Source organism: Sinohyriopsis cumingii, chromosome 1 (assembly GCF_028554795.1).
Source record: "Sinohyriopsis cumingii isolate HCF-2022 chromosome 1, ASM2855479v2, whole genome shotgun sequence".
In the NCBI taxonomy this organism is placed as follows: domain Eukaryota; kingdom Metazoa; phylum Mollusca; class Bivalvia; order Unionida; family Unionidae; genus Sinohyriopsis; species Sinohyriopsis cumingii.
In genome coordinates, this window is record NC_142961.1 from 150741359 (window position 1) to 150766296 (window position 24938).

Below are 24938 nucleotides of genomic sequence, written 5' to 3' on the forward strand. Positions count from 1 at the left end.
CTCCCAATTTTCAGCAGTAATAAAGAATGGTTAGAGGTATATTACTTCAGTGAAGTAACATGAAACAACATCAATATTAGAACTGGGTCACATTGTGTTTAAGTTGCTTATGGTTTAATGTCATTTTTCAGCACATGATTGGCTATACAAGGCGGCCAGTATAACTGGTGGAGGATATACCAGGGAAACCCCACCACCCCAAGAACCACCAGCTCATGGGAAACCACTGGCAAGCTTTCCTCACATACCCACACTGGCCAAGCCCAAGACTCGAACCCAGTCAAACAGAGGTGAGATGGCAGTGATTGGTAAAGGTGAGTGCTTTAGACCACCTGGCCACCCAGGGTCATCAGGTCACATTTTGCAGACAAGCTTTTGGGAAGACTTGTCAGCAATGACAATACATGTACAGAATGAGAAAACTGTCATAGTTTTACATATAAGATGAAAAACAAACACCTAAAATGCAACCAGAATACATTATTTGTATAAGAAAACATTGAAAAATTATCATGAAAGCATTCTTTATAAGCAAGCAAGGATATCAAGACCATTAATGACAAACATTGACAGATAACAAGACAAACATTTAGACAAACTGAATCCTTCAAAGTAAAGGCCTAAAAGAATTCTAACTAAGCTCTGGCAAAAAGGCCAAAAAAACTGGCTATACCTATGCAATCACATTAGTGATTAATGTACACACTGATATAAACATCAACAAGAGTATCAAAAACATATATCATCTGCCCAACATCTCAAATCATTTTGTTTAAACAATTTTTCTTCTTTCAGTCTGTGTGACCTTAACCTTTGACTTATTGACCCCAAAATCAATAAGTGCCTTCCTCGTCTTTTATGCAAGCCATCCACAAAATAATGTCATGGTCTGTACATGAGACTAAAATTTTGTGGAAACATGTTTCCTTCTTTGAATCTGTCTCTGACCTTGACCATCTACACAATTTAGTAAAAGGATATGGTGCAGAGCTTGAGTAGTTTTGTGGAAGTCAAGTTTCCATCAGTCCCAGTAACTCTGAGCCTTTTTGTGACCCAAAAGTCAATAGGTGTATTTCTTATGTAATATGCAAGCCATAAACAAAGTTTTATCAAGGTATCTGGTATATACGTCAAGTGATTCTCTGGAAACCATTTTCCAGTCCCCGTGATCCTGACAACTCCAAAATGACAGATTTATTCTTTGTCCGAATGTAAGCTAGTTATAAAGTCTGGTATCAGCAGATAGTGGAAACCCCAAGTTATTGTGCAGAAATGAAATAGGAAGAAGACAAACTGATGTACAGGTGGAAAACATCATAACACAGTAGGAATATAAAAGAGAAGCAAAAAGTATTTGCTAGCATACAACATGAAACTAAACCATAATATTACCAGTTGGGGAGATAATTGCAATTTTACAGCCATTCTTAAAGCCTGGATCCAAAGCTAAAATGGTCAGACCTTTGATAGGAGGTGTTAGTAACAAATTCTTCAGATTAGCAGCAAATACATCGATGGACGCCTTTTCTGCTGTCTTTGTTAGATTTGATCTGGTGGAGAGAAAAAACAGGGAAAGGATGGAATTACTGGAAGTGTAAGACAGTATTTTCTGTACATGATCTGTAAATAGTTTGAAAATACTCCTTTCTTTTCAGCTGAAAAATCATTTCAAAAGTACAATATGTCATCTATAAACATTATCTACACAACAGAGGAATAATTTTGGGAAGTGACCCACCTTCCCTATGTTATTTATTTTCTCATTAATGAAGAAGTAAAAAGTTAAAATTACTGGCAAAGAACAAGCCGTGAATGAACAGCTGTAACTTGTTAGTGAGTACTTCAGCCAGATGAAATTACTTTTAGAAAAGTAAAATAATAGAACGTTCTAAATGTGATTTGATTTCATCATACAAAATAGAATTGATTATTCAAGAAATCAATCCACTACTACATAGGCCAAGCAAACAAAAGTCTCAGTATGTGACAGAAAAACTAACAGTTCCTTGAAATATAACGAAAAGTTGTTTGGTAAAAGTTAATTGGTTTTCGCTCCTCACTCATAAGTTTTAACAAACTGCATGTTATGCAATGGCAGATCTGGGTCTGTTCAGCTTGCAGCTGGACTTATAAGAGAATATGTGTGGTAAATTGTCATTTTTTTTCTTACTTTACTAACTTTAAAGAATATAACAGATAACAGTAACAAATAATCCATGGTTTCCAATAATCAGCAGTGAGAGAAAACTTCTTTTTATTACTTATCCTGAATTGAAATTGTTAATGTATGTCAAAATTGTCATATTTTTCTTTCATGTTGTATATATAATCCAGAAAAATTACAAAATGTCTTTAACTCTGCAAAATTTGCAATATATTCCAGAAAACAAGACAAGTCCTTTACCAGCCTTATTCTACTACATGTACAGTACCATATTTGCTTCTGTAAGACCCTCACCTGACTACTTATACTACTACATATATTGTAATTGCTTCTGTCACACCCTCACCTGACTACTTATAATACTACATGTAACGGCTTCTATAAGACCCTCACCTTACTACTTATACTACGACATGTATTGTAATTGCTTCTATAAGACCCTCATCTTACTACTTATACTACTATATATATATATATATATATATATATATATATAGTAATTGCTTCTGTAAGACCCTCACCTTATTACTTATACTACTACATGTAATGTAATTGCTTCTGTAGGACCCTCACCTGACTACTTATACTACATGTAATGTAATTGCTTCTGTAAGACCCTCACCTGACTACTTATACTACATGTAATGTATCTGCTTCTGTAGGACCCTCACCTGACTACTTATACTACATGTAATGTAATTGCTTCTGTAGGACCCTCACCTTATTACTTATACTACTACATGTACTGTAAATGCTTCTGTAGGACCCTCACCTGACCAGCCTAATGATCTGTGGCAGTATCAGCCTCTCTTGGGCATCATCAATACTCTTCTGTACCACTGATCTCACACGATCAGTCATTTGGGGCTTCATCCACTTCCTCTTGGCATGGTCTGTGATTTTCCATGAAATTCTATTGGGGAGGGTAACTTTTACTACCAGCACTTTGTTTTCTTCACCACGATTTATTGCAAGAACCTATCAAATAAGTCACAAATTATGAAAAACAAACTAACAGGTGCTTGCTGATTTAATCAAGTATACAGAGATCAATCAAGGATGTATTTTGTGCCCTTGGTGCACAAATTTTGATACTGGCCATTTAAAATTTGACAGATGCATCAGTGTGGCACAAACTGTAAAATCTTGTGCAAAATTGTACATATTAATGCATCTGTTTGAAGTCTGGTTTGTATCCTATTCCTTCCAAGAGATATACATATTTATTAAGCATTTGGATGACAGTGTTTCTAACATACTGGTATCAGTCACATCACAACTTAATTATACTACATTAATTTAAGTAAACAGAATGATAACCAGCCATACCATGTGTTCGGATGGGCAACCTTGACCAAATGGTATGTAAAATGTCAGAAAGAGCAAACCAGAATCACCATTACATTGCCCAAAATATTAAATGATACTGGACAGTTCAATGAGACTTCCCTTTCATCACATCTATCAACGGATACTGAGGAATCTTACCAAGATGCAAAAACAAAGTCATAAAAACAACAGTTAAGTAGTGAAATACTGAATAAGCTGTAATATCAAACTGGATTGTTTTTGAGCATAAGAGTATACCGAAACGTAAAGTTTGTATTTCTTAACATAAACACATTCTGATGACTAAGAGTATAAATAATTTCTGTACTAGACAGACAAGCAGCAAGTGAATGCCAATTGAACACCATAGGGTATATATAATTTCTGCACTAGACAGACAAGCAGCAAGTGAATGCCAATTGAACACCATAGGGTATATATAATTTCTGCACTAGACAGACAAGCAGCAAGTGAATGCCAATTGAACACCAATGGGTATAAATAATTTCTGCACTAGACAGACAAGCAGCAGGTGAATGCCAATTGAACACCACTGGGTATAAATAATTTCTGCACTAGACAGACAAGCAGCAAGTGAATGCCAATTGAACACCATAGGGTATATATAATTTCTGCACTAGACAGACAAGCAGCAAGTGAATGCCAATTGAACACCATAGGGTATAAATAATTTCCACACTAGACAGACAAACAGCAAGTGAATGCCACTTAACACCATTGGGTATAAATAATTCCATACTAGAGAGACAAGCAGCAAGTGAGTGCCAATTGGACACCATAAGTTACAAATAGTTTCTACACTAGATAAACAAGCAGCAAGTGAGGAATGCCAGCTGAATACTAAAGGGTATAAATAATTTCTCCACTAGACAAACAGCAAGTGAATGTGACTTGAACACCATAAAGGTATGGATAACTTCAACACTGGACAGACAAGCAGTGAGTGAATGTCACTTGAAGTCCTTGAGAGTATAGACAATTTCTACACCAAACAAGCAGCAAGGGAATGCTACACGAACAACATAAGGGAGATTTCTATACATATTTAATTCCCAAAATCTGTACAGAACACATTGTTTAAGGAAGGTTAATATGTACAATGTTACAGGATTGCTGCATACTAGCTTGCAAATGAGAAATGAGAAAATGCTAATTAAGTTCTTTGTTAAAAAAGATATAATTTTCCAGTGCCCACAACTGAGTAAGTTATTGCAGAAACTGCATCATATTCATGTATAATAGTGCAATAACTGAAATGGTGGATACAATGGCAAAATGACAAGAGGCAAAAATAGATGATGTCCCCACAATCTCAATACATGTACTAGCAGATTAAACCACTGATACTACCAATGACAGCAATTTAGTATTGTATGCAACAGTATTACACAAAGATACCATGATTAAGCCCAGCATTTTGTACTGACAAACATTCCAATACAAAATGAGTATTAGACCAAGATACCATTATGCCCTGCACTTTGTCTGACAAACCCGATACAAAATGAGTATTAGACCAAGATATCATTTTGCCCAGCATTGTGTATTGACAAACATTCCAATACAAAAAGACATCCTCATTTGCAACTTTGAGTAGATATCACAAATTGTATGATCAAAGTGTGACTTACAAAGCTCAAGCTCAGTCTCTAAATAAGCATCTGCATACAACAGTGAGGTCAAAGAAAGATGATTGTTATGATGATTATTACTAGATGATGATGGATGATATCAGAACTTCATCAGAAAATGAGGATGAATTCTAGGACATTGTACCAGATGACATTAGGTCATGATACTGTGAATTTGATTCTCTGAATGCAAAAAAAATACTGACTTAACTTCAGGTTTATACACATTTAATACAATTTCCCTTGATTGGGTACCCAGGTAACTAATTATTAAGATTAATGGGTACCTGGTAGAAGTTTTCTAAAATTGTAACAGTTTTAACCAAGAGAAGGAAACAAAAGGAGCTGGTTCGAGTAATGGAATTGAAGAGGATAAATTTATAATTGCCACATGCCTGATGATGGCTGTTCTTACAGTTATAACTAGCTTAAGTATAGCCTTTCATAAGAAAGACTTGGAATGTGCTATTATTGATGTATGTCTAAACAGATACCTTAGTAATTTGCAGGAAATAAGACTTGGTGAAATTGACAAAGATTATAATATTCCTCTGTATTACCTAAATATTTGCTTAGTTAAAGAAGACAAAATAGTCTGCTACAGCAGTGTGCCAATTACAACTATACATAACTCTGAAACACATTTCAAGAATATCCAAGGGCAGTTTATTCAAGCTCTGGTTGACAACATCCTATCCAGAGTTTTACAGGATGAAGGGTTAATTAGTCAGCTTTTGGAGATCTAGGCATGTGGTCCCTTACTTTCATATCAAGTGAGGAACTTTCTATCTGAGGAAGGGACAAAGTTTTTGAAACCTTTGGTCTTGATTTAAAACATGAAACCAAATCAAAGTGGTTCAAGGTGAAAATCCTACTTGCAATTACAACTTACCAAACAGACAACTTTCCAGTGCTTTGGAATCTCCTATACATACAACTTGTACATGATTTCAAATCTGCTAACATTAGCAGCAGGAAAGTAACTCTGAATACTGTGCAAAAATATCACTGCATATTAATCTCAGTTACCATATATACTCATTTATAAGTAAAAAACTTCAGACCCAGATCTGTCATCACACAACGTGTGATCTCAATAATGTAAATCTTTAATGTGATTAGAAGTGCACAGAACTTAGTCAATTCATTCATTGATTTATAATTTCTAACCTGACTGTGACCCTAACACCTTCATCATTTGTGCTTTTCATGCTTAACAGAAGTTTTCAATATAATAGATGGACATACTTGAGATCCATTTCCAGTTCCTAGACAAGTCCATTTTCAGCAAAGGGGTGTGTGCATGACTACATATGTACATACACAGAAGGAAATACTACGTTGTCTGCTTCTGATATTTACAATGTCGAATCAAGCAAAGGAAATGAATGACAACTACAAATTTGCCTTTCATGGGAATTTAACAAGTGGTGTAATTTCAATGTTCATGTGTGCAAAAGGATATAACTCAAAACTCTCAAAGTTAAGGTAATTTACAGAATTATCCAGCAATTACAGAATAGGATGAACTATGTCACTATGTTGTCTGAGGAAAATAACTAGCCCATAGTGTACACAATATGGTGCCGTGTTAGAATGGAAAGTCTGTTAAGCATGAACAGTGCAGGGGATGCCAGTATTAGGGCTACTCTGATCACTATCAGGTTAGAAATTATGAATGAATGAACTGATTAAGTTCTGTGCACTTTTTATCACATTGAAGGTTCTCGTTATTGAAATTGTTAGGGGGGTACAAAGAAATAGGGAGGTATAGTCAGACTATGAATGCATGCATTTATACTTTTAATTACAGGTATAAAACTTTCCCCCAGTAAAATTTAAATTCATCTGAAAGAACATATAATTTTATCCACATTTTTAATCACAAGAATCAAAAAGATTGAAAAATACTAAATTATTTCTTGAAACTCAAGTACTGGTTTATACTATGTTTATATACATTAATTACAGTCCGGTACTATAGCTCACACCACTGATTTTCAATATCATGGCAATCAAGTCTCCTTTTATATGCAAACTCTTGACATAAAGAAATCCCAAAATTGAAGAATTACAAAGTTCCAGCTTTATCAAAACCACTGATAATTAGGTTCAACATCTGAAACATTGTCTTGTGGGGGATCTAGCTTCAATGTCACCACTCTTAACACAATGATCAGTGTAATGTATTGATGGTGGAACTTTATGGGCAGTGGTTTACATAAACGATCATACATTGATTTGTGGTACTAGTTGCATCAGCACCGACTCATGACAAGCACTATGACAAAACCACAGTACGACAGGTGCTTGATTTGTAACCATACAATTGATAGCTTTGTTTTACTTATTGTTGTCAGCATATTTTTGTTCTTTATGTATTCTTTATTTTGGGCATAATACACAAAATGAAATACCTATAAATATGCAAAATTTGACATGAAAATCCATGAACTTAAGTAAAAAGTTTTATTTTATATTAAAAGAGGCACAAAAATTGGTACCCAAATAATAAATGTAAGCCCAGTAAATAGCGGGATATTCATTCCCAGCTCCATGAAGCCAATTTTAATTTTAAAAGAAAAGTTAGATCTTAGTATGCTGTTTCGTAAACATATTTATATCATTGTCTTAAATTTAGTGAATAAATTATGAATAGGTCATATCAACGTGAAGCCAATGTGGTTCAACAGATTTAGGCATTAGAATCATGACTAAAATGGTACAGGTTCAATTCCCAACATCACATCAACCATGACCAGCTACCATGGTTTGTCCTTATGCATGACACTTTATTTGTTTTGGCACAAAGTAACCTTCAAAGTGGTGATGTTTTATAAAACATGTAAAAGAAGACAACCATGAACAGCACGTCATATAATTGTTTAATGTTTCCCAGTAATAATCGTCTCAACAGTAGAGCAAGGATGACTTAAGCTCAATGACCAACAAGTCTCAGTGGCTTTGGTCAAGGTATGCAAACTTGAACTAGGCTTACTATGCATGAACCATTATTTTCTTATCATGACTGCTGACCTTCAGGTCACAAAATCTGTTGGTTTCTTTATTATGCTACGTCCAATCTCTCTACAGTGTGGTCAACAAACTTACTCTAAAACAAAAGTTATTCTGCAAAACCCATCACAATAACCTTCACCCCTGAACTTTGACCTCAAAACTAATATGCCTCTTCCATAACTTAAATACAATCACTCCACAACTCCTGGTCATAGTATGCTGCCTAGAACTAAAGATTATTAAGCAAAATTCATTTTTCTTCCTCAACTGGGATAAAATTTAACACCTCCATACTCACAAAAGGCTTGATAGTTGTGGAAAATTCAAGTTGAGATTTCAAGCTCATTCACCTATAAGTGAGTACCAAAATTTCCAGTGATATACACCAAATCGTTAGAACAAATCCTTAAAGTATGTGAATTCAGCAAAATACACAATTCATGCATAATTTGAAAACATAAACAAAGCTTGTTTTCTTGTTCATCCCTTGACCATGACATGATTCTCTTGTCCATAAATACTGCAGCCATACAAAAAACCTACTGGGAATTCAGTTGGCTACAGCACAACTACTAATTTTCCCCTAAAAACGAAATGGTTCTCTCTAATATACTCTTGTTAAATTTGGTTAGGCTTATTGTTTATGAAATATTCATTGTTCAAAAACCAACTTGTACATGTGTAGTCATAATTAATTTGGTGTTGTATCATAATGACATTAATGCAGTGTCCTAAAAACAATTCAGAAAAAAAAATGAGCCATGCTACATTTCAAAAATGTATAAATTTGGTTTTAAGAAGATTCAGTAATTGTGATTAATGTTTATGAAAACAAAATATCCAGTCATGGTTGGTTCTTAAGAAAAAAAACTTGCAGCTGTCCATTCAAGCATGCAGAATGTGGTCTAGCTGTCAAATCAAGCATACATAATTAGGGAATCTGGTACAGCTGTCTATTTAAGCATATATAATCTGGTACAGCTGTCCATTCAAGCACATGTAATCTGGTATAGCTGTCTATTCAAGCATAAAGAATGTGATAAAGCTGTCCATTCAAGAATATGCAATCTGGTTCAGCTGTCAGTTCAAGCATATGGAATCTGGTACATCTGTCCATTCAAGCATGCATAATCTGGTATGGCTGTTCATTCAAGCATACACAATCTGGAATGGCTGTTCATTCAAGCATACACAATCTGGTACAGCTGTCAATTCAATCATATGGAATATGGTACAGCTGTCCATTCAAGTATATGGAATCTGGTACAGCTGTAAATTCAATATGATGGAATCTGGTATGGCTGTCCATTCAAGCATACATAATAGCTGTCCATTCAAGCATATGTAATCTGGTACAGCTGTCCATTTAAGAATATGGAATCTAGTACAGCTGTAAATTCAAGCATATGGAATCTGGTAGGTATATTCTTGCCAATTTATATAAATTCTTTTTCACTTGGTCAAATTGAAGCATGGGAATTTTTGCAGTGTCTTCTGTACCTTTGATGTTTATCAATCTATCATGCTTTAAAAGTTTCCAAAATAACTTACTGAACACTGAGGTTATACTTCCTGGTATGCAGTTATAATTTGATTAACAAAGCAGACTGCATGCTTTTTGATTTATTCAAGTTCATGCTGTAATACTTGGAGTTGGAGTTCCCCACTTCACAGGTGTATTGTCAAATGGCTGTAACTAAATCTTTCAAATCTAGTTATGTCCTAACAGGACTAAAGTCTGATTTGCCTTGGTCCGTACTTCTTGAATGTGATGGTTCCATTTCAGATCATTAGAAAATGTGAAACTAGATATTTTATCTGGTTGAAATTTTCAAAATTGGTTCATTCCAAGTGATAGAACTTGCTAATTCTATGAGATTTGTTATTTTCTAGCCATTTGCATTTCACCGCAGTTTTTCTGGGTTGGAATTGTGTAACCAGTTTTGCTGCTAATTAAAAAGCAGATGTCACTTATAAAAAATGATTCAAGCCCCTATCTCCAGGCAGTGACCTTAGACCTTTGATTCCAATTGCAGGGAATAATCCTGCCCTGACAAGTACTAAAGGACTCTTCCCTCTGACCCAAGACAAATATAAATGTGTGGCATTGGTATATAGGAAAGAGTAATGTTCTGGATGTGTATCAGAACTCTGACCAGAAACCTGCAATGCTTTGTCCAGCAAGAATCCAAGCAGAAAGGGGGTCAGCATGAGGTCTCCAATTTATTAGCAGAAGAAACTGGAGAGACTTCATATGAAGCCTTCAAAGGGGAAGTAGATCCAGTGCCCATTCAGGATCCCCAGAAGTGAGTGGCTAAGTCAGTCAGACAATGAAGTCCTCCTAACACTTCTTTTGTGAGGTAAAGTATATGTGTAAGGGGATACCAACCATCCCTCAATTTGTGAGGAAAATCATTCCTACATAGGTGAAATTCTGAGAAGGAAGCAGATCTAACATCTGGTTTAAGATTAAGCCCAATCAAGGAATTGTCTTCCATGACAGTGACAGGTCTGGAGCAAGACACGTCTGAGAATGTTGTCCATCAAGCAGTCATCACAATGCTGGATGATGGGCAGTCCCAATGATCCTAAATGAGCCACTATTATTCCCATCACCCTGGTAAGATTTGTGGAGAGGAAGATAGGCCAAAGGAAAAAGCATAAAAATAAAAAACCTCCTTGTCCATACAGAATCAATTAAATCTGTTTGACAGAAAGATGGGTGCAAGGGGTGGTTAGGAAAGGTCCATTACAAAACAAAAATGGAAACAACTGATTGAAATCACGGCAAAAGACATGTCAATTAGTGAAAATCTCAAGAGCACAGAAGCAAGTGTTACACTGCACAAAGTCCAAGCAAAAGAGGGACTATATCCTGAATGAAGGCAGCAGACTGGGACTGTGTTTGTTTTGTTCTGGACTTCCATTTATTAATTTTAAGAGGTAATTGTCACCGTTGACTGGTGAACAGCATCAGGAAAAGAGATAATAGCATAATATTAGGAGGCAATGTAGCATTCCTATTAAAACAAATTTACCTGATGTGGTTTGACAGATCGTAGTGGCAATGAGAAGTCAAAATAGTTTTGGTATTTCTGGCTGTCACTCTGTTTGAAATTTTTGCTGTTACTCTTTTCTGTGTCCTTATCATTTCCTGCTGATTTGCTGCTTTGATGCGACTCCAGTTTGATGTCTGCTGAATCGGCTCTGCAATCAAAATACTAGAAGTATTACAAGCCCTTACGACCGATCCAGAGAGCAAAGTGCTGAATCTCTTACTCAGCATCTCTAAAACTTTTTGATGAAAAACTTAAACAGCACTAAATAACCTGGATTGTTGTGATATGCTGTTAGATCTCATACACATATAAAAATCTACATTCAAACTTGAAAGACCTTAGTGCAAGAATTCCTTGTCAAATTTGGTCAAATTCTGTTGAACAGTCTGTCTGGAGAAGGCATTTTAAAAAAACAGAATTTCTAAAAAGTAAATTATGTTTCTGTAAAAATACTTACCTGATCACATTAACATTAGGAATATCAGCTTGTTATCTCCCAAGTACAGCCCTCCAAAAATATGAAAAATGTCTTTCCTATCTATATAATATTGACAATAGGCAATAACCCTTGCCCATCTCCTCCCCTTGATAACACTATGTGGTCCCAGTTTTAAGCTTAGTGATGGATCAACAAATATGATATTAATGTCTTCTTCTGAGGGTTATGTCTTCTTTCCTTACCCTGACAGGGAGGAAGAGTAATTTTCTTGTTACCCAAAGTATCTCTTTGCACTTAGGTATAGTTTTAGAGCACAAACAGGATCTTGCAAGGATGCTTGCCTTGATGTATCTATCGAAAAGAGATGCATATGATGACTCTATGACTGCCCATTGAAAGCAACCTGTTCTTGGAGTCAAAGCCTGATTGCATCAACAGGACCATGGAACCATCTGACCTGAACTGAAGATAGTTTGGATCCATTGAAAGAACATTTAACTTGCTCACCGTACATGTTGAAGGTAAAGCTATTAGAAAACAAGTGTTTTTTTCATTGAGACCCTGACTAAAGGCTTGTGTCTTCTTAATTGAGCCCTGTCAGGACCCATGAGAGATTCCATTTTGGAAACAGAATGAGGGACTTTGGTCTATTCAAGTTGAAACTGGTATAAAGATCTGATAGATCTTTAAAACAAATGAAAGCTCTTCTGCCATAATGTTGGAATATATCAGGTATCACAGAACGGTAGCTTTTTAATGGTAACTGGTGCCAACTTTTTTTCTTCATAAAGCCAGAGAATAACTTCAGCCAGTTGTGGGATTGAGGCACTCAAAGGAATGATGTTATTGCCACTTTCCCTCATAGGCTTCAAAGTGAAAGATCCTGCTTGGGAGATTATCTACACAACTGAAAACTTGAATTCTTTCCTTTGCTGTGCACACCAGAAAGAGCCAACCCAAACAGTCATGCTACTTGACTAGCTACAATCGACCACCTCTGAAATTGAGAATGGGAATGACTACAATCTACTAGAAAAATGTACCTGAAAAATTAGTTTTGCTGAAACTTCAAAGAAAACTGATTACCTTTGAAGCAGTGATCATTCTATATATATATACTAAGCAAATGAGAAGAAAAAAATTCTGTCTCCATCAATGTTTTACAATTATTTGATTTTGCCACAGCAATAACAAACGGGCATTCATTTGGTCCTTCAAAGAGTGCCTTTAGCAGCACCTTCAATAACACATGTACCTTCATCAAAGCAAGCCAAAGAGCTTTGGTCACAGAAAGTCGGCAACAAACTTAAATAAAAGCACTGATTCATTTTTCATAGCGATTGAAACATATTTATTGTGCCGTGAAAGTTTCCTGTTTGCAACAAAAATGTTAATGCTTATGATCGTTACCAATGGTGGTTAAAAATGCCATTTTAAGTTCCAATATTTTCAAAAAATAGATATCTGATCATCAAGTTAAATGATAATGGGACATCTCGCAAGAATGTTAAAACTTTTAAATTTGTTCACGTTTTCATTTCCCTATGAACAGTCTCATCCCCTTGGTAGCATCGGCATTGTGGTATTTGTCTCTGGCTGACCAAAATCTAGGCCAATTTAAGTACATGTACGTGTAGCATATAAACATCTATTCAGCCATGTGCTATTAAGGTATACATATCAGAGTGAATTATTTCAGGAAACGTATTTGTTGACAATGGGATGTCGATCAAATGAGGACTACTGTTTTATATGTATACGTTTTAATTGTGTTTTCTAACGGGATATGACGGATACATGATTTTTCTGACATATAATCGAATACTTGAATTAATGGATTTTTCGTATGCATGTACATTATTTAACATTATTGAGTATACTCCACAAATTAAGTTGTCAATATACAAGTGTATTTCAGACTAGTTGTCCTCATTTTTTCGAAATTTCCATTTTTTTCTCTGCGTAAATCCTAGTCAGTGATGACAGGTTATCTCTTAAAAATTTCACTTGTATGCGAAATTTCAATTTATTTTCAGCCCTCCCACCTCCCCTTTACTTATCTAAACACCCACTTATGTCGACAATATTACCTTGGTCCCAAGGATGCTGAGATAAACGGATAGTATTGTATAATGAAAATGACGACATTTTTTTAAAATTGGCAAAAAAATATTGAGGTTGGCAATTCTTTTGGCAACAACTTTTTTTATGCCAGCATCATCCCTGAATTATTTTTTAAAAAACTACTGAAGACCAACAATCAACTTGAATAGGAACCATAGGTTTGGATTCTGACTCCGTTTTTTGCCTTGATGAGTGAAATGACCTACATGAAGCCATTTGTAGATAAAAAACAGTATATATATATATATATATATATATATATATATATATATATATATATATATATATAATTCCTCTATCTTGCATCTGAAGAGCAGGGGCAACCCAATAGGTGTCATTCTCAATCACAGGGCATTAAAATGGTATGCTGCTCTTTTAATGATTTTGTTGCCCACTTTATAGAAAGTATCGGGACTTGTATTGACAGCCCAAAAGAACCTTCATCTGAAAAAGCAGCTGAGTGTGTTGTGTACCAGCAGGTAGAATGACTGCTGGCAGCTGGTAAGAAAGCTTTAGAACTGCCCAGGTCCACACTCACTGTCTCAGATATCCTGTCTACATCCTAGTCCAAGTAGAACATGTCCAAGAGCACAGAAGAGGAAATGATGTCTTTATTATAAGAGTCCTGGCACCTAGGCCATATCCGTCTATCAGTTTTTCGTGTCAGTACAGCAGCTCACTGGAAGCATGGACGGTACTGGTGTGGACCATAAAAATAACTGTACAGATGGCTCAGTTTAAATTCGCTTTCTCACAAAGGAAGTGATAAGGACTGATCTTTCATTAAGATCCCTGTACACGTCTAGTACTTTTCATGTAATAGGAATGGGGAAAGAGACAGATATGTGATCCTCATGTGGTTGCAATGCCCACCTTGTCATATTTAGTGGTAAAGCATACAGATCTATCGATAAGATCTTCATAGTGTTCCGACACCAGCCATGCTGTACGAGTGGAAAGACAGATGGATCTGTAACTATGATCCACAGACAGACAGATCAATATTGTAAGGCCCATCAGTTTGGCACAGTTTTCAGACTTGACCAATCTACCTTCAGAGGGCAGAACATACAGCTGTATGGATGACACGATGGCTAGATTAGCAGACAGGACAGTACTGTACAGCATCATTTTCTTATCTTGATGGATCATTAAGATCTGTACTAAACCCCAAGTACCCTGACTTACAGTCCTTACAAGCCATGCTCAGACAGGCAGGATGACTTGCACCCAGTGGTCTGTCAAGAAAAGTGGATACAAATGCCTGATGCCTGTACCATCAATATCCATAAATGAGGAATGTGATCGACCTAGGCTCCACTTTATCCCAAACTGAGAAATTGCATTGTCATCTCCTGCTCTAAGTAACACACCTGTAGCTCCATGACAATCAAGGTGATGGTGGGGACACTTCTGCTGAGGTTGTTGTAGCCAATGGAATATTCTTCTTAATTTTGAGGGGGAAGGATCCCCCATTAAACTCACAATTGATTCAATTCTAGGATGATTATCCAAGACATCGGACTGCACGATGTTAGACTAGAATAGTAAACCACATATCTTCAGACCAAGTCATGCAAAACTTTTCATGTCCCTAAGGAGGTGGACATTATACAAGTGATGCAGTGAGTCAGGGTCATCCTCGTGAGCTTAAAATTTCTTGGATTTTGGTCATTTAGTCATAATTCTCTGATTTCTGAAACAACGTACCAAAATTTTAATAAAATAAGCACAAAAATGTGTTTATACATCACCAAAAAAACACCTATTACCAACACTGATTAAAAACATAGAATGTGTGACTAACAAGAAGAATGTGTAACAACAATACTCCATTGAAGCGCAGTCCAAATTAGTGGTTTGTAAATGTGACAAATTCACAAAAAGATAGGTATAAATGAAAAAATAATGTATACCACTGCAGTAAATATGTTATTATACACCAAATATCCAAATCTGATGATGGATGGTTGAAATTCAGGAGTACATTGAAGTGGACATTGGGAGGTCTCCACATGATGATGACTGATCAACAGCGAAAACTTAAAACTAGCAAAAACTGGCAGCATCAAGGGGAGGTAATGGGCAAGGATTTTAGCCCTTTGTATCATTTGAAGTGAAAGTCACATTTTGTCTTTTTTGGAGGGCTGGATTCAGGAAGTAGCAAGCTTATATTCCTAATGTTAATTTGATTGGGGAACATATCTGAAGAAGAATGTTTATTTTTCGTAACAACAGCCAATTAGATGGCAGACTGGAATAATTTCTACAAATCTGCAGGGCCTTCATACTATGAAATTTTCTTCAAGTTTGGCTTTATTCTTTTAAGCAGGTTTCAAGAAGTTTAAAGGTGTATTTTTTTTGCAATGATGGTGGAATGGTTTATGTGCTAGAATGTTTTCTATAAAATCTGGCTGAATTTCATTCAGTGGTTATTGAGAATAAGTCTCATGTTTCTTGTGGTTTTTGTTAAAGTACTGGATGCTATGTTTGACAAACCAGATAAATAAATTTTAAGGAGCACATAACAGGATGCCTCCTCTTAAAATTGGTCTAAATTCTGCGAGGAGTTTGTGAACTGAAGTCATTATAAGGTTACATTTTAAGTTATGGTAGTCACTTTTAAACAGACCTGAAAGGTATTTATGCATGAATGCTTTCTGACAATTTTGATTAAAACTTGTCTAGCGGTTTTTCTAAAGAGGTTGAAAACTGCAAATGCTGACAGAATATCATAAGCTTCATTTTAACCAATCACTGGATTCTGTCACAACTTAAGTTCTGTTAGTGAAATTGAGGCCTGGTGAGGTAAAGGATTGAGGCCTGGTGAGGTAAAAGATTGAGACATGGTGAGGTAAAGGACTGAGGCCTGGTGAGGTAAAGGATATTCATTTTGATTCATTTTTACAAATCAGCATGATAATGGCTCACAGAAGCAATCTATCTTCTCAACAGATAGTACCATGAAACATATTACAGGACTTAAAATTACTATTAGAGAGCATTTTGATGATGCAAACAATTATCCTGACAAAGAATCTTAAAACTTCTAAAGTTGTTGAGAATGATTACAGCAGTCTTGAGTTTGTAGTAACTTAGTGTAAAACCAGAAAGCTCTCGTTGCCAACCTGATTTTTCAGAACTGGTTAGTCAGATACAGGTATAGATTTCAAAAGTGTCTACCCATGCATCACATAATGATCTGAAACATAATAACATATCTCACAGCTCTCTGATTAGGTCCATCATCTCCTTTTCCTTGTGTATTTTGTCTGCCAGAATATGCTGTACCCCCAATTCAATTTTGGACACAGTGGATAAACCTGAAACAGAAAACATCCAGGAGAATTTTTCTGAATTCTTCACCAAATGTAATGTTATATCTTTCCTAATTTATATTATTTGAATAATTATTGTATTGTCTCAATAGGATATCAAACCGAAACTTTTAGGATATATGAAACAGTTACAAAAACTTAAGATATACAAAAATAATTGATGCAAATGTGTATTGACTGATAAATTTTTAACTTTAATTTCTGAAACTTGTAAGATCTCTTTTACCCCCTTTGATGAACTCAACAGATAACCTCCCCTCAAATGCTTACGATGAATTTTCAAATAACATTCAAATTCTAATTCAGGTACCCTTTTCACATAATTTCAATTTAGGCATGCCTGTACTAAATCTGGGAGTGTCAACTATAAAAGTTTCAGCTTTCAACAAGTACCATTTTTTGAGGTGCAAAATAATAAAGCTAGCTACATGATAACATACATGACTTACTTGCCAAAATCATAAAAATCTACTTAATGATGATGTGAGTCAGGGGGGTTTCTTTTTATTAATCTACATAATATCCATGTTCAATGTAATTAAAAGAATGCTGTCAGTGTTTCCAGTCACTGCAGTAACACAATAAATCCTACAGCTACTTCACTGTTTAATAACTTAGGCAACAGATTACCTAAACTTGATATGAAATCTAATTATTTTTCATTAAGTGTCAGAGGTGTCTACTTTCAGTCACTCAAGGGTGATAACTTTCTGTTCACACCAAGCACATTACAGGAAACAGGCATTATGCACTCTACAATTTCCTGGTTATCAGTTTTCATACTTTTGTGATAATTTAAATTTTCACAGATACATGAATTAATGGATTCAGTAAGGAGTCATATATGTCACCACATAAATTAATGTTCACTAGGGTCTTTAAATTTGCAGTTTAAAGCAATCATGAAATGCCAAAAAATTGGCACCCCACACAAAAGTATGTTTTAGGTACTACTTTATGTAAAACCATCTTTCCGTGGTCAAATACTCAAATGCTAAAAGATATAGTACCCATTTAATTTGTATCCTGCCTCTGTTACAAAGCAACACAGCTTAACAATATTAAATGATATGCTCTGCCGTATCAATAGTGTCTTGTCAAAATTTGGTCATGGTAAAAGACAGAACTCCATGTTTTGCAAAAAACATTTCTGCTTTCATACCCTCTGACCCTGACCTTGTACCTATTGACCCCAAAATATTAGGTGCCTTTTCTCTCTAGAAAGCAAATTGTCCAAAATCTGGTAATGGTTTGTGGCATAAAACTTTAATTCTTCTATGTATGGCAAGTATTGCCAGGTGAAACCATATTGCGATATATTGTAATATATATTGATCATATTCTAATAAGTATCAGTACATACTTCAACACAGTTTAGCTTTTTGAAAACCCACGTGATACCTGAGCCTGTAAGTTTCAATATAATAAACATATTCTACCAGCTGTGTTTCTCATATTCTGCCAAAATATTAGAATTGTATGCAAGACCAAGATAAGAGTTGCAAGTTTGCACATAACAGATAATGGGTAATATTAGCACTAATTTTTGAATTTTACATATTGAAACCATTTTTCTTCTTTCAACCAATTACCTTGACCTCTGACCTTTTGTCCCCAAAATCAATAGCATTCTTTGCCCAGTTGCAAACCAACTACAAACTTGAAAGTATTTTCAAACAGAACTGATGTTTTTGTGTGCAAACCTTTTATGCATTCTTTAAGTCAGGGACCCAGTCTTTCTTGACTTTTTGATTCCAAAATAAATAGGGTTCTTCCTTTACCCAAGTGCAAGACACTCACAAAGTATGGTAACTTGATGGTGGAGGACTCAAATTACTGTGCAGAAACATTAATCTTTCAGTCACAGTGACCTTGACCCTAAAAACTGACAGGGTTCTCCCTTGCCCCATGTGCAAACCATCTGCAAGGTTTTGTAACTAGATGACTGACAACTAAAGTTACTGTTTGGAAACCTAACTGGTAACAGACAGGCAAAGATACAGGCAATATCATAACAGCAGGTAAAGTAATCGGTTTTATTATCACAAAATTGATTTCCAAAAGCCTTGAATTGAAATGGCATATTAAAATTTAAAACTTAACAGATTAATAACAGTACTTTAGAATACTGTTGCTATTTGTGATCATTTGGCTTCATTCTATTTCCTACTTCGAGACTTTGCAAGAAGATTGGAACTCCTGTGAAAATAAAGGCAGAATAGACATTACATAAAGTCAAAACTTGAAATCCTATAGGGGGCGCTCCCTTGTTATTTTGTACTTTTGAGAGAGTGACGTATGTAACGTGAAGTTGTTTGCATTTAAAACATGCACAATGGAGAGAATGTTGGCATACCTCTATGCTACATTATTGCAATGTTGATGATATTTCTTTGGATATCGTACTTTTGGAAATTGTACATGATTTAAGCATACTGCTAACTAAAATGACTGCTCCCTTGTGCTAAAAAATCAGCCTGAATTAGCCTAAAGTACACTAACCAAAGCAACTATTAAAATAGGGAAAATGAATTTTGCCAGACTAGACAATACCAGCTTCTGAAAGTGCAATGAATGAATTACCAAATATATAAAATGTTAAAAAAGTTATCGGCTCTTTTTTAATACAATTTACCTCTAAAGTTCAGGATGTGAAAATGACCAAGTGGAGCTTGCACTTTTTTGAAAGGTGCACATCTGGAGTAAGGCCAAGCTGTATACTCTATAACCCATATTACACCCATCAATCATACACCAAAATAAAGAGAATTAAAGGTTCTTTGAATTATACCTAAGATATACAAGGTCTTTTTTAAATAGCCAGTATAACCAGTGAGGAAAGCCAGGGAAATTCTTTTTCTTTAAAATTCTAACCCTATGCAAAATACGAAACTGTAGAGCGCCACCATAGTTCTCAATTAAGAAAGTGTGAATAATCTATAAATAGTGAACTTGTATACACATCTGAACTATAAACCACTGACCTTTTTCTTGCTGGTTAATGTACTGTTCAGGCTTGATACCTGGAGATGCCTCTAGGTACTGAAGGGCCAGAGGTTCCAGCCCCAATGCCCTGGCCCTTTCAGCTAAGCTGCCCTTGTTACCAGGTTTAAAAGGTGCATACTGAAATTGACACAAAAGTTTCATGATGTCTTGCCTATACATGAATTACAATGACAAACTTTGGACCATAGGGTTGGAATTAAACATGAAGTAGCAGACGGTACATTTTTATTGTTTAATCCAGTAGCAAAATGGCATACTAATTCAACTGTTGCTTATGCAAAATGTTGAACTGCAACCAAATAGTGTCATACATACTGACACAATGGCCCCACCCTCAGACTAGACCAAGTGATAGGAGTAATAAAATCCAGAATGCAGTTTGTGACGACTAATATTTTAATGAGTAACTGAATTGTTTATGGAAATATATGTAGATTGTTTTATATGCACAGTGCAACATCACCATTATGGAATATGTTGTTCTCTCATAAAATTTATGTTCCACACATGATTACAGTATCTTGCTCAGTTTTAATCCATCATGAAATCATCAGTGACGTAAAAATACCAATCTTTGTTGACACTATAAAAACAATATCTGAATTAGTTGCTATAAAAGCAGTATCTGAATTAGTTGCTCAGCTTGCCAAGAGTCAAAGAGTTTTGAGTTTTGAGACAATCTATTAGAAAGTGTTTTACAGTAAATGATTCACTGCAAGTAACAACGGTGAATGGAGATACAATCTATACAATCTAGTAACTGCTTATGGCAGGGAGAAACCATTGGTTAGGATACACCTGATTGATGACCACCAAAGATAGGTGACCATTACATACAGGATATCATTTATATAAGAAATTTGTCGGGGGGGGGATTACAATGACTGCTCTAGCAGCAGAGAGCGTGAACAGACCACTTACTGGAAGGTCCATTTTTGAAAAATAAAGCTTTCTACGAAAAATGAAAATAAAAGGTCAATAATGTCAAACCAAAGCTTCTAACAAAAACCTAGAGTTTCTCTAATTGGGTCAGTTTATTGTGTGTGTGTGTGATTTAGATTTTTAACGTAGCTTTAACAATTTTTCAGTCATACTGCTACTATGTCTGCAGTGTGACAGTTTATAGTGATGTCTAGCAAATCAGCATTATAAACAACGAATATTTCAGTATTTCACTCCTGAAGTAAAATAAGTTTCAGACTTTCGAAGAAAACCCAACGCTGCTGTATTAGGTAATTCTGTAATAATTTCTTTCTTAGTAAGTTCTTCAATAACACTTTCTCTAAATTTATTAATCAATACAATATTTTCTTTTCTTACTTTAGGTTTTGGTGTAAGATATTTTTTATTTCACCAATACCTTCAAGTATTTCTTCCTCTCTACCAGGAGGTTGAGCGGCAACTATTTCATCTGGAAGATCTCTTAAAATCTTTTTGTTTGTTTGGTTCTTCTTGCTATTTCTTCAGTTTGCTCATCCGTTTGTTTTAATGTGAGAAGAAGACATTCAGCAGCTTCTGTAACTCTTTAGTAAACTTTGTAACAGGTTTTAAAAAAATTCTGTATCTTCTGTATATTCAACTTCTTGTCATTCCTGCAGTTTGTGTTTGAGAGAATCACAAACAGGAAGATATCTTCTAATTGCTTCTAATCTTTCTTGAGCTAGTCTACTAGTATAAGATTCCATTACTGATATAATAATGAATTAATTACTCACCCGTTTATAGCAGCAGAGAGGGTGTGACCACAAAAAAGGGTCAAGGTGGATAAACAAAATTTTTAAAAACACGAATGACAAAGATAAAGTAAAAAACTAAACTAACCCAGTTAGAGAAATTCTCAGTTTTTGTTATTCTGCATTAATCAAATTTTCAGTAAAAACACTGACTTAAAAGTGAATAAAAACAGTACATATAAACTAATTACATATTAAGAGAATGGAACATACAGAGTATGAGCTTAAAGCTTATTTTATTGTAGACTAAATACAGACACATCTTAAGTTAATAGAATTCATACCAGGTCCTCAACTTCTGTCATGGTTTGAGCATTTCTCAGGACAGACAAAAGGGCATCTGTCATTTTACCCATACTCTCTATACTGGATTTGACAGAATTTATCTTGGACTGCACACCTCTGAAACCAAAAGGTTATATATTAGTTAGACTAACAAAAGGTTATATATTAGTTAGACTAACAAAAGGTTATATATTAGTAAGACTAACAAAAGGTTATATATTAGTAAAACTAACAAAAGGTTATATATTGGTAAGACTAACAAATGGTTATATACTAGTAAGACTAACAAAAGGTTATATATTAGTTAGACTAACAAAAGGTTATATATTAGTTAGACAAACAAAAGGTTATATATTAGTAAGACTAACAAAAGGTTATATATTGGTAAGACTAACAAAAGGTTATATACTAGTAAGACTAACAAAAGGTTATATATTAGTAAGACTAACAAAAGGTTATATATTAGTAAGACTAACAAAATAACTCTGCATCATCAGTAGAAACAAGAAAAGTATGATGTCTGGAAATCTTGGCAAATCAAAGCACATTCTGTTCAGTGATTTTGGAACAGTTGTTGACCAAAATTGTTTTAATGGCCATATTTGATGGTAGATTGGCATCATTGGTATGAAACTGAAAGGTCTTGATTCCAATATGCTCTAACCTGAATTTGGTCACATTTTGAGGACTGGCTTTTGAGAAGGTGTTCAAAGGTTCAGCTATCTGCTTTAATTGGAGAAGATATCTGATATATGTTTAACATTATTTGAACCAAAATAAAAGACACTTATGCCAAACTTCATTCCATAATATTTGGCCAAATTCTGTTCAAAGGGTTTGACATTTGTCAACTAACCAGTGCTCAAAAAATCTGAAAGTGAGACGCCAGGGCAATTCTAATTTTAGATTGGGCCAGTTCTGTATTCTAAGTGAGGTGCCATTCACCTTGTTGTAAAAAGATTAAAGTTTTCTGAGGAAATTTTGATCATGTTAATGAAATATGTAAATGTATTTTCAAGATGTTGACATGCCTGCCATAACAAAGAGCAATGTAAACCAGATAACCACTGTCCTATGAAATTGAAATCTGATTTTAATCAGACTGAAGCATGGCGTGTCATGCTAAAATTACGATTTTGTAATCTGAAACACCCCGTGTTTCGAGAAAACACAATCTTCACAAAAAAAGAAAGAATAAAAAGAAGAACAACAAAAAACACTTTCAGTATATGTCCATTACATGTACCATATATACACGGTACACAGTCATGATTGGAGTTGATGTAAAACTATCCTTTGGGCAGTTTAAATAGAAGCAATTGAAGGCAAACAGGTCAGGTATAAACCACCATTTCACATATTAGTTAATTGGCTGACAATAGCAAGTGATATTTTTGCAGGCAGCAATGGGTGAGCCCATTGTGCTAATTTGCATAGGTAGGATCAGGAAGTGGAACAACCTATTACAGGCATATCAAGAGATGCTAGATGCATGCAAGTTTGTGAACAGCAGCAACATTTCTTTGAAGATGGATTTTACTGCAAAGCATGATCATTTCAGTTGTTGGAATAGTGTTCAGGTGTAATTCATTTTTGTAGTCAATTTAGGCAAACTATCAGCAAAGCCCCAAAAAATAAATTTGAGAACTCTTGGTTGACGGAATTTTACTTTGCAAAGCATGCCAGCATAGCAATGAACACTAATGACACTTGCAATGCCTTCAAACCCCTTTTTAGTGGAGATCTGATTATAATTAGATTGAAACCCCCTTTGAACCCTATTGAATTTATATTCAAATTATAGCTGTTGCAACGCTGTGTAACAATATTAACAAAGAAATTTTAGGCATGTGGAAATTGGAGTCTGGGCAAGTGGAAATTCAGTCAGGGCCTGTGAGTTTATTTAAGTCACTAGTCTAGGGCCTGTGTCTAAAAAAAAAAATTCCTTTTGAGCCCTTACTAAATGTGGCAATATTTGGTAGTAGGCTGGCATCATTTGTACAAAGAGAGACCGTGATGCTAACTTATCTTCTGTCAAAATCTGCCAGATGACGCTTCCTGGCATTTGGATACAAATGTTTAAAAGTTATTCTTTTTTTCAGTAAAACTGGCCATATTTGATCAGCCATCAGCAATATTTATAGAAACTTGGAAGTTTTGTTGCTTGATTGTTCTGTGTAAAATTTGATGCAAATAGAACAAGGTGTTTTTATTATCAGTTGAAAATAGCAAAAGTGAACAGATTACACAAGAAGCTCAAAGGATGACACATTCCAGATGCAGACCGATACCATATGCTCAAAGGATGACACATTCCAGATGCAGACCAGTACCATATGCTCAAAGGATGACACATTCCAGATGCAGACCGAATCCATATGCTCAAAGGATGACACATTCCTGATGCAGACCGATACCATATGCTCAAAGGATGACACATTCCAGATGCAGACCGATACCATATGCTCATTTCATCATTTGGCCAGACAAGGTAAATGAGTGTTCTTCAATGTGCTGTGTATCACCTGCATCTGTGCATTCTTTTTATAGTTGTAGCTGACTTGCAAATATGTTAACACAACACTTCATCAATAATGACAACACTACTTTTGAAAGAAAGTGATTTATATCTCACCATGCCAATACAAGTAAGACAAAAATGATTAAATCACTTTGGAAATAAAGCAGCCACATTTATGTAACCCTGTAACTTCTAACTTAAGTGTTCCTTTTTTCTAATGCTGATTATGGAAGTCACACAAGTGACTTGCATTGTAAAGCAGAGATTTAC

At 35.2% G+C, this 24938-nt stretch overlaps 1 protein-coding gene across 2 annotated transcripts in view; it reads right to left on the bottom strand.

Annotated features, from left to right (window-relative positions):
* Positions 1-24938, bottom strand: part of LOC149808150 (S1 RNA-binding domain-containing protein 1-like) — an 84077-nt gene that overhangs the window by 31295 nt on the left and 27844 nt on the right. For both annotated transcript variants that reach the window (XM_089973899.1, XM_089973891.1), the window contains exons 3-8: positions 22147-22264; positions 20108-20246; positions 17012-17108; positions 11202-11370; positions 2937-3142; positions 1393-1550 (exon numbers count right to left, since the gene is read on the bottom strand). In XM_089973899.1, the coding sequence (XP_089830025.1) occupies positions 1393-1550; positions 2937-3142; positions 11202-11370; positions 17012-17108; positions 20108-20246; positions 22147-22264 (887 nt within the window). The remainder of the gene's footprint in view (positions 1-1392; positions 1551-2936; positions 3143-11201; positions 11371-17011; positions 17109-20107; positions 20247-22146; positions 22265-24938) is intronic.